General features: G+C 42.5%; 1 protein-coding gene across 1 annotated transcript in view; it reads left to right on the top strand.

Moving 5' to 3' along the window:
- The window catches only part of LOC147706164 (protein 4.2-like), a 61549-nt gene that overhangs the window by 12426 nt on the left and 37084 nt on the right, over nucleotides 1-12039 (top strand). Inside the window, exons 5-6 of the mRNA XM_086932594.1 lie at nucleotides 3655-3783; nucleotides 6195-6372. Coding sequence (XP_086788720.1) covers nucleotides 3655-3783; nucleotides 6195-6372 — 307 coding nt within the window. The remainder of the gene's footprint in view (nucleotides 1-3654; nucleotides 3784-6194; nucleotides 6373-12039) is intronic.

The following is a 12039-nucleotide window of genomic DNA, read 5'->3' as shown; positions in this document are numbered from 1 at the left end:
TAACCACGCATGCGTTGTACTGCATGCGTGGTTAAAGATTTCGTGGAAACGGCTTCGTTGTAAAAGCCGTTTCCCCTTGGGAATACATTGGGTGGAGCATGTAGTGGTGCCATGGACCCCTGCCAGGTACCCCGAGACCACCCACAGTGATTCCCCAAAAATCTGATCTAGAGGGAGACCTTCCCCTCTCAAAATCAAACACCACCACTAGATAGAGTATCAGGTATATGGTTTGACTCCACATGGTGCTCACACGTTTTTTATACAATGCTCTCCAAATTGGAAATACGAGTGGGCACAACCCTTCCATTTTCAATAGTACATCTGGCCCGTAGAGAGCTGTTCTGTTCCTAGGAATGTTGGGCCACATGTATCAAACAATTTTGCATTCGCTAACGAATCAGTAATTTCGGCCGCTTGCGAAGGCAAAATAGCCTTTCAAGATGTATGAAAGGCTTTGTAGTAGCAATGTTAAGTACAATTTTTTGCAATTACCTAAAATTGCGAATGAAAATAGGGAATCACAATTTGCGATTCTGCAAGCACATTTTCAAGCATTTTCTAAACACAAACTGTGCATTAAAGAAATGCCCTTACTTGGAGTCGATGGTAACGATGTGCAATTTTTTTTAAATGCACAAAAATGCATTTTTCTAAGTGACACGTAGCGCACACAGCCCCTAGGGCATGTGTGCGCTTTGCAGGTGCACATTTCGTTTTTGGGGGTGGGGGGTGCTTCAGGGGGCCTTAGGCCCCCGGGCACCCTTGGTTTTGCATTACCTAATCTGCAATTACCAATTAGGTCATTGCAAATTAGCTAATGCAAAAGGATTCACACCCGAATGGAGTAGTATTACCTAATAGTGATTACCTAATTATGATTGCAAATCTTTATGAATCGCTATTTTCCTACATACCATTTTGCATTCTTTAAATAGCGATTACCTAAAATTTCCTATTTAAGGAATGCAACATGGTTTTCTGATACATGTGGCCTGTTATTTGTAATTGTAGTCTTTGTAGGTTAAGCAATTGACAATATTCAATTGTTGATTGATATCCATAAATCTTTTGCTAGTCTATGCTAAAACCGATGAGTCACTTGATGATTCTACAGTAAACTTCTTTCTCTAGCATTCTGTTCATAGTACTAAGAAAATTTACAGCAGTCAATAAGTGGGGCTCGGTGGAGGAGGACAGAATTAAGGGGGAGGAGGTGCAGGGGACACGAAAAAGACACATTTCCATGGAATGAGCCACACTCTTACATCAGTTTCACCAATACAGGGATAGCACGCACCTGTATGGCCCCTTCTCGCCGCGGGCAACAGTTACTCCTAACCGCACCAAGAGTCATGACAAGACGATATCCCCTTAAAGCGGAACGCTAAGACTGCGCACAATACTCTGGTTGAATCGCATTCCAAATGACTTACACGCTCCTGGCGGAGTTCCTGACCCCCCTCTGTTTATGAAATCATATAGCGAAATACATCTCTTCGTTCCTAAAGGATACAGCAGACAATCTGAATCGCCCAACCGAACCCCCCAAGTTCTAAGCCCTGGTTAGGCACAAGCACCCGAAGGTTCTTGCCGTTTTAACAAGTCGCCTTTATAGTCATCGACACACCATCACTCAAATGTATTAAGGCACCCCACGACCCCACAAGAAATGTATGGTTCAATGTATTTCCCATCCTTCTAACCTGTAACTTCAAGTTTCTTACCTGAACCAGTAAATCGCAACGTTTGATTCTAATGTCTTGAGTAACTACCACACTTGTATGCCTACTTATATGTGACATAACAACATGGCAATAAAATGGTTTAATAAAAAAAAATAAGAAGATTTACAGTAGTAGCCAACAAGAGTTTCAGTCAAGGCGTTTAGCATCAGGGCCTTTCTCAAGAATCTATTCAAAAGAGTATGACTATGCACATAGCACATTATTTTAGCGCGCAATATTGTAGATCACTGCAAGCCTTGAGATGTCTAAGGTGGGCAAAATTAAGAAAATCTTTGCTCTAACAAACAGTGAACCTATTTCTTTGTATTGCTATGTCCTGTAGAATTTAGACATTAGCTTTAACATTCAGAGCCATAGAGCATGATTATATGCCACAATATAATTTTGGGGAATATTGGTTGGAATTTGAAGTACCAGTGGTTAATGTGCAGTACATTAATTTGGGTTTTTAGTCATCTTGCAGTTTGCAAAAAAATACGTGGCGAAACAAAAAATGAAAGTGGCAATTGCTGCTTTTCGGTTGCGGGTGGGTGAGGGAGTTATAGCAAAAGTTGTAGAAAATGGCATGTGCCTGTTAGCAGACTATGAAAATGTCCAAACTAGCTTTCTAAAGTTTGGGTTGAAATTAGGGCCTCTCCACATTGTGGTACGGTGTAGGTTGGTCATCTCGTGGTCTTTAATAATCCAGCATACAAGGACTGGCATCTGGCCTCCTTTTTTTGTCCTCATCGCAGCGGCATGTATCTATTAGAGAAGACTGAAGAGTGCACATTGATAAGCACTCCTCACACAACACCCTCAGTTGATGCTTACCAAGCAGGCAGAAGTATTTGCATGCCTGAATCCATAAGTGGCCCAGAAAAAGATTATCCTGGCATTGCTTGACAGCTTGTCTATCTCGCCCCATAACGCAGCATACTATGGGTTGGTTTGATTCTGCATGGGTCTGTGTATCTGCCTGTGTTGGGTGTGATTGGAGGTGGTAGAGGCCAGTAGCCCTACTGTTCTCAACACTCAAGCCCATGATAGCATAACTGAGTTAATACCCTCAGAACAGGGCAATAATACTTACATAGCTGCAACAATTGACACAGATGACTTACTTTAATATGGAGTTGACAGTCCAGACTAGATAGAGAGGCACCAAAGCTGGCCTCTATTCATCAACACCTGGATGACAGGGGGAGAGAGTGATGCTAGTAAAAGGAAGGGGGGGCTGCATTTTTTATCAATTCTCGCCTAGGGCGCCAAAACACCTAGAAACGGCCCTGATTGTAGACATCAAAGAGGGACTACTGGATATAGTTTAGTATTTAACAGTTGTTGCCTTGTTTGTGTGGTTCAAGGGATCAAAGACAAAGGAAATAAAGAGGAACGTAAATGGAACCTGGCATTGTTTTTAATGTTCTGAATATTCAGATACCTGCATTAATTTGGCTAATCCTCATCCTAGTGCTGCTCTACAGCACAAAAAGCTATCAGATGGGTGTCTTGTGGGACTTCTGTTCTCTACACATAACCTAGAGTATAATTACCTTTGCGTTTTTGATTGAAAAGGGATACATTGTGTAATTAGTGTATTTTTTGCAATTGTTATACATATTATGGATTCAAAAATTAAGTGATGCCGCAAAACCCTCAACTTTTGCCCATTATTTTCACCTATTTTCATGTGTTGACTTTTTGTGCAGCTCCCGCCCTGCAACACCCCCTTTGCATATATTCATCAAGAGGTTCATACAATGCAATTTAATTCTGCATTCATGCAGAATTCGAGTGTAAAAACATTTGCACACATGTTGATTTATGTTATGTTATAACTTGTATCACACAAGAATTGCGTATTTTTCCTCGAAATCAAAAATATTGTTTCAATAATGTCTCAAGGCATGTGCTCTTGTTCCAGTGCGACGAGGAGGTCTTGAACATCTGCCTTCAGTTGTTGGACATAACCTTTCCGGGCTTGGATACCGATCAGAGGGACTTTGTAAAGCGGGCCAGCCCTGTCCATGTCAGCCGCAATATCTGTGCCATGGTACGTAAAAGTTCAGTATATCGGGTAGGTCCACAAGCGGCAACAACAAATGCATCCTTGGGTAGAAGCTGCACATATTTATTTAGAAATACAAATTCTTCTCTTTATGCAAGTCATACATTCTTGCATTTCAAAATAAAACCTTTAAGAAGTTCAGAATGTACGCAATAGTGGTCTTTCTCATAACACTACACAATGCTGCACCATGAATGGCCTCTCGCAGACCCTTGTTCTGTTTTAATGTTTTGTGAAAGATAGCAGTCTGTTCAACAACCTTCTACCTTACCTTGGCTACACCCAATCCATCTTGAACAAAAACTACTGGGTTTGGGCTCCCAACAGCACAGCTTGCCACAAGCTAATAATGAACAACAGAAAATGCACGTGCTGCCTATCAATTGTGTGCCTTCGTTTTGCTAAACATCACAAATGAAACAAATGTTTATTTTGACCAAAAAAGTGTCATTTATTTATTTTATTTTGATTAGACTCATTTAGTCATTTTTACTTCAAAAAGAAAATTTTTAACCAAGTTCATTTTTTAAGACCTTATGTACAACATGGACAACAATTAGCATATATTCAAATGTATATTTTTACAAACAAGAAAAAATTTGAAAAAGTTAAAAAAAAACAGATCACACACTTTCAGTCATACAACTTTCACACCACACTATATACACATTATATACAGACACATCTACAAGAAACAATGTGAATTATTTCTATAATGTAATCGATTAGATTACAATGAAGCCCAAGACCATTTGTGTTTTTAAGAACCGTTTGATGATTTTCACAATTTTAGATAATCTTTTTTGGGGCTTGTAAAGTCTTAAAAACACAAATGGTACCCACGCACTAGGTACTATGGGTACTACCTACTAGGGACTTACAGGGGTGCCAGAATGTGTGCCACTTGTGTAACAATGAGTCCATTTTACCTTGTTTTTAGGGAAAGAGCACTGGCACTGGGGCCTGGTTAGCAGGGACCTCGTGAACATCAGTCGAAAAACATGAGTACCAGTGACAAAAAGTGGGGGTGACCATGACAAAAGAGGTATTTTCCTACCCGCTGAATTATGATTGGTTCCTGTCAGCTCGTTAACAAAAATAATAATCATTTGAGTTATTCTCCTCTTTAGACTTGTATAAACAAGAGAAATTAGTTAATTTACCCGAGACCACACCACATCAAAGTCTGGAAGCAAGGTATACTTCAGCCAGAAGGCAACTTGAATGTCAATTCACAGCTTTTAGTCCTGTCTACCTACTTTCACGTGTGAAACCCCTGCCTACACAATGTCAGCATTTATTTTAACATAGATTTAAGGAAGATGCAGAATTATTCTGTCCTCACATTTAAAAACCTTAACGCAAGCCTTATAGGATGTGTCCAGAAATCAAATGCATCGAAAATTCTTTGCAATGCAGTGAGTATTAAACAACACCTATTTCAAACACCATTTCCATTCACGAAAGATAGCATTTCACACCTCGTCTATTGGCTTGTTGTCTATCTGGTGTTACAAATATATTTTCATCAGTAGGATTCCATCAGTCCACGTCTGTTATTTACATAAGAAAAAGCAGTGGGTGTAAATCTACCTTGTCGAGGTAAGTCGTTGTGGATGTACCTTAAGAATTCACGGCATTGGCAACTCTTATTCATACCAAAACGTTCTTTCTTCTTCCTACAACCAGACACACCCACTTCCTCCACACACATATTTATGTATATATTTAGCAGCACACATTTGGTCACATATTACTTTTGAGGGGTTCTCTTGACTTAACCCCTCCCATGCTGGTGACGAACCCCAGCCGTCACGCCCTGTGGTGGGCGTGTGCTGATGACGGCTGGGGTTCGTCACGGCCCCGCCCTGTTCTTTTGTTTACCACACAGAGGTAAAATCGCGGCCGCAGCGAAGGGGTTAAAAACCACGGAGCTGAAGGATGTTTGTAAATGTCAACAAAACCTCAAGATGGCAATACAGGACCATATTAAACAGGTAACCCTTAATTAAATAAATGCCACAGACAGTGCAGCTCCACGTCTCTAAGCTGCAAAAGGTAGGTAGAGAAGTGCATGAAGTATGCAATCATCTCTGACATAAAACGGAATAATGGAGCACGCGAGGGGTGAAAAATGATATGTGGTGACTGACAGGACTGGGTGGAGGTACATTAGTAGAGCTAGCAATTGCCACAACACTTAGAAAGTAACACAGATAACGAGGAGTAAGTGTACTGGCAGAGCTGAGAGCAGGTGATGCACAATCTTCGGATGTACTTCCTGACTGTGGGGAGCTTGGAACAAAATGATACAACCCACTGGCTACAAAGCAGTAGCAATGGCAGAGGCCCAGTGAGATACTTCATAAAGCTGTTTGTGTGTTTTCATTTTTCAGTTGAACTGCAATGACGACAAAGGTATCCTGGTTGGGAATTGGAGTGGCGAGTACGATGACGGAACACCTCCAGAAAGATGGAAGGGCAGTCTTCCCATCTTGCGCCAGTGGCTCGCCATGCACTTCCAGCCCGTGCGCTATGGGCAGTGCTGGGTCTTTGCAGCCGTCATGAGCTCAGGTATTCTCAAAGCTTGTATCCATGATTTAGAAGGCTTGGTTATGTATTCATTTTGTTTTTTTCTATAACACTGACATTATTCAAGCGTGTGTTAAAGCGCCGTATTTAAAAGAGATTGCAAGAAAAAACAAATTTTTGCAGATTTCGCCCTACTTTTTGCCCCCATTTGGACTACTAGATGCTGTTTTTTGACTCTGTCAGTGCTCTAAAGCCTGCTAATCAGTCTCCAGTGCCAGTGCTCACTCCCTAAAATTGGTATGTGTGAATTGGCGCTCCCAATTGTCAGACTTTACCCCCTTATACGTCCCTAGTATATGGTACCAGGAGTTCCCAGGCCATAGTTGGTAAAGGTGTCCCCAGGGCTGCAGCAGGGTTTTGTGCCACCCTGGTGACATAAGCAAACTACTAAAGCAGGGCTGCCATTGCAGACAGAAGGAGTAGTGCAAACTGCTGAAAGGCAACTGTGCCCTCACTATGTGTGGTACAGTCAAATGCACTGCTTCCAGTATATGTCAGTCACCCCTAGAGAAGGCCTCCTGTGCCCAGCAGTATATTAAGTTGAGTGTAGACATGTAAGTCTAAGCTTATATGTCTCTATAGTGTCTTTACGATTAAAGTACACTATATGTCATAGGCGGTCCGTAGGATAACATGGGACTTGCACCTGGGCAGGCGCGGGTTGTGAGCTCCATTATGGTACCACCTAAATATATCACGTTTGGTGTCAAACAACGTGCCTTCTCTCCCCCAACCCGAATCTGGTGTCCAGGACGGCTGGCATGCTGACCAGCCTGCGCTTTCCCGCTCCTGCCGCAGCCAAGGTAGGATTCTGACCTCCTGTGAGGCAGTGTGATCACTCTCAGGAGTCGGCAACAAAGGCTGGGCAGGAAAGAGGTCGCACATCCCTCCTCCCCAGCAAGATAGGGAATGGACACCTTAGAGCTGTGAACTTCAGAGGCTGCACCGCCTCTATTATGCAGCTTATTTATTTATTTATTTTATATCACTTATGAAGCGCACTGTTACCTTGCAGACATCCGGGCGCTGACATTCAGATGTGCACATTTTATGGATATGTCCCGGGAGCTGAAAGCATCTGGGCTGTCCACCTGAGGAGGACACAGCCCTCCCTTTGCCCTGGGCATGCTTGGTTGGCAAGGTAGGAAATGAGATATTCAGGAGGTGTAAACCTCCAGGAAAGCTGACCCCACCTATAGGGTGGGCAGGCTTATCTGTACACCAAAGGTTGACTTCTGACATATTTATAAGGGCAGGAATAGTGGGTTCTGGGTATAAAAGGTGACCATCACCACCAGATATGGTCACCTCAGGAACGGAGTAGCGCAGGGACAATTTGCCCCATTGGCTAATAGCTCCTACACCCCTAACTACCCAACCTAGGATTTAAGGGACCCCCCTGACACCAGAACTTCAGATCTGAAAAACTTACTTCAAGGAAGGACTAATAAGAGACTTGTGTTGCCGACAGCAGGACTTTGCCCACTGCACCAAAGCAAAAGAGGGATACTGTGTCCCTGAGGCAACAGACTTGGAACCGAATGAACGGCCTCCGTCCTTGTCTAAAACTCAGCACTCTCTGGCAGTGGGACCCCTGTAGAAGCTAGAAAAACCTACAGTCTAACTTGGGCTAGTGGGACTAGTCCCATGCAAACAGCAGGTAAAAACAATCTCCAGATCCTAAGAATCGCAGCCATCGAGCCCTCTGTGGGATCGCCCAAACCCAGATGATCCAGTACATTGTGAGAGTTGTAGTCTTGCCTGCCTCGAAGTTTCAGGCCACTGTGTCACTCCCCCAGGCCCAGTGATTTTCCAGAAATCTTTCACTGTGCTTCGCGCTACCTAGGATTGTTGGTCACCAGCCCGGTAACCCGCCCCTTACTCAATGCTGCATTAAGAGGGCATTCCACAACACCTGCGACTGATGTCAGAAATGACACCCTCTTGTGATTTTGCATTTTCTTTTCAGCAGCACCGTCCCAGTGGTAAAAGAAACTTTACTGCTGGTCCAGTTAAGCACCAAGGACAGCCAAGACATCTCTGCACCTGGACTCAATGGGCTAGATAATATTGAACTGACTGCTGGGGCCTGGTCCTGGAACCCCCACCATCTTTACCCTGCAAGGGTACATGGCAACTCGACTCCTAAGTGACCAATTGTCACAAGTATTTTTTGCCATTGACCGCAATATTACAATCTCACTGTATTTTACTGCTTGATTTTATATTGCTTTTAAAATACATACCTTCAGTTATATCTATGCTATTTTCTTTATTTTGATGTCTAAATTAGGATAGAAATACACTCTATCTTTATAAACTGGTGTTGGATTTCTATTGAGTCGTGTTGATTACGTATGAACCAATAGGGTACTGTAAAATGCTTAACACATGTTCATCTGACAAAGCCTGACTGGTCTTTGCCACACTTCCAGGACTGAGCTAAGGATTTTTTTGTGTGAATCCAAGCACCATCTTTGGGGTATTATAAAAATATTACATGGTAAGTCTTTCCAGCCACACCACATAATATTCCACTTTCCTACAGAGATGGAGAGTAATCTTGCGTTGCACAGGTTACACAATGTTCATATAACTTATTTACATCACCTAAGTTGTCAAAGGAGTAAAACCTGGAATCTAACTGGATATGCAGAGCACCAGGATCTCTCTGTGATGATACATGGGTGAATTGGTCTTAACAGCATCAGGCACATGCCTGGTTAGCCAACTACCACCAAGCCTCCAGGGTTGCTCTCCTTCTAAATTAGGACTCTCTTGCTGCAAGTGCAAGTGATCAGTGCCCTGCCCTTTTGCCTCACCAAGCTCTGAGCTTCCTCGGCAAAGAAACCAGTCTTTTTAAAGCGTGAGATGTAAAAACACCCCTTGTAATGTGCATTGCGATGACTGCGTCACAACTACTCGCTGAAGTAGGAGAAAGTACCTAATTTAGATGAAACCAATATCGCAAAACCTGCCAAAGAACTGTAGATTTAGGGCCATATGTAGGAACACATTTTTCAATAGACACAGAATGGGTAAATCCCTTTGATACATCTGGACCTTACTGTCCCCTCCTCCGGTGGTATATTCCCACGATTTAACTCTTCCACCACGCCCAATATGGGGATAACTCATTCAAAAATGGTGACGAATCAGCCGCCCGGTCCACGTGTAGGAGAGTTACCTCAGCGAAAGACTGGCTTGCAAAGGATGACTGGCCTTCACTTACAGGAAAGTGTAGTGTGTTTAGCCTAGGGGGAATCCTCCCCCACCAGCTTGTTTGGGGATTAGATATTTCAGCACTGCATATGTGCCCCCACTGAGTGTGCATTTCTAGTGCCCACATTTGTTGGCGGAAGTTACTGCAGTACTGTAGGCATGACAGAAATTGGAATTCATGGATCTGCGTTAGAGTTTCTCAAAGTGGCACCTCCCATGGTGGACACTGGAGCAGAAACCTCTCCTGCCTTGGCAGTAAACACTAAATCTAAAGGATATATTGGCAAAGGTGGAAAATGTGACCCAATGGAGGAATAAAAATCTGCAGCCCAAGCTCAAAATAAGGCGCTAATAGTAATTTTATTCTGCAACACAATGAGGGCACAGTGGAGAGGAATATGGCATGAGTTGAACTAAGACAGACCCACCACCAGCCCAGACAGCCGGTGGCATCACAGTCAGCTTTTGCACCCATCATACTCCGACCCCACTGGCTCGGATCTACTCCCCCAGCTCATCTCAGTTGGTACCCGAGTAATATTTACGTCTGTCACCCAATCCCCCGTGTTTCCTGGGTTCACGCCCCCAGAGAACTTTGATGGAAAGAAGAGTCATCCACACCCACAGCTTGTTAGCTTGGAATAAGGAGTGAGGAAAGAATCAGTCCAAGAAAAAGGGGTGAGTGAGTGAATAAGCGAGTTACCTACAAACAGGAAAAGTGAGGTAATAAATATGTACAAGTGAGTACATGATGACTGCATGAATATGTACATGTAGATAGATGAGGACTACATAAATACATAATTTCTAATTAGATAATGACTAGATAATTACATATTCTGAACACATAATTGTAAATTAATCAAATGAATTACATAATAATTAAAAAATGCATATTTAAGGAGTGTTTCAATGAGCGAGTTAGAGAAGATTAAAATGAAGGAGGGGAAAATTAGCGAGGGAATGACATTAAAATAACAATAAAACAAATAATGATGTACTAGAGTATGTAATATGGGTCTGATAGCATCACTGATATGTTAGAAATGTGTGGCGAGGTCATGGATTCAACCCAGATCTGTGACAGGGGGTGAGTGTCTGAAAAGTTTCAGTGGTTCGTCCATCTTCTCCTTGTGTTTACAGTGAGGTCATGGGGTGGACAGGAACTAATGCATTTGGCCAGGAATTGTCCAGAAATTGTAGCTTTACTGGTGGATGTGGGGGCATTTTAGCTAAGGAAGTTGACACTGAGGGGCATATTATCAAGGTGGTTTATCTCCGCTTTTTTGGCTTTTAAAGCCAAGAAAGCGGAGATAAAATGATCTCCCTATTACCTAGCTGTCGCTAACACCAGTTAGCGACAGCTAGTAGGAGATAGCGACCATCTTGGGCCCCGCTTTGCATGTCAGTGATATTTATCACTAATGACATGCAAAGTGGGCGTGCCAAGATGTTAGCGACTGGAAACAGTCGCTAACATCGCTATCTCCTATTACCAACTTTTGGAGATATTCGCGCTAAGCGTGAATATCTCCAAAAACTAACACCTGACCCTGAGCAGTTCTTAGCCATGTTATCCAATGGTAGGTGGATAATATGGCTAAGAGCATTAGCTCGGTAATGCATGAATATCGCTGACTTTTCAGCGATATTCATGCATTTCGGCTGATTTTTATCGCTTAGGTGATAAACCTTGATAATAGCAAGGTTCCTAAGTGATACAAATCGCTGCAGCTCGGCGATAAAAATATCGCCGCTAAACCAACATAGCGATAATTATCGCTAGTTGTTGGTAATATGCCCCTAAATCCTTTGATGGTTCTCCTTGGGATCTGGTAAACTGTTAGTGGGTTTAGGATTTATGACTGGCAAAAGAGATATTGTGGCAAAATTACACCTGCCTCTCCAGAATCAAATAGAGTAGCCTTCAGCCAGCGTAAAATGAACTATTTGCTGAATAATAAAAGGTCTTTATGGCACTATGGACAACCAAAGAAATTCCTCAAAATCTTGTGTCATTTGCAAAAACATTTGCACTTGTAGGGATGAAATATTGGAAGAAAGGGTGGAGCAAAACAAAATAACAGATGTAGTGTGAGGGTGAGCCAAGATTAACAATTTTACAAGCCCGAATTTAACAAAACTGCATTGGCTTCTGATGAGGCTCAATATCATACCAAAGCTCTGTGCATAACTCATAAGTAATTGCCAATTGACGCACCAGCGTCTATCAAAGACACAATGTTATTTTCTAGAAGAACTCTCTCCTCCTCATCACTAAAAATATAGTTTATTTCCAGATTCAGTAAGATTATAATTCGTAGACACAGCTTCTCGGCATGTGCTACAAAACTATGGAATTCTCCTCCTGATATTATATGCATTGGAAAAATCCTCATCTCGGTTCAGATGTCACTAGAAAACTTG

Source organism: Lissotriton vulgaris, chromosome 7 (genome assembly GCF_964263255.1).
Source record: "Lissotriton vulgaris chromosome 7, aLisVul1.2, whole genome shotgun sequence".
NCBI lineage: Eukaryota > Metazoa > Chordata > Amphibia > Caudata > Salamandridae > Lissotriton > Lissotriton vulgaris.
This window is presented reverse-complemented; position numbering and strand designations above follow the sequence as displayed.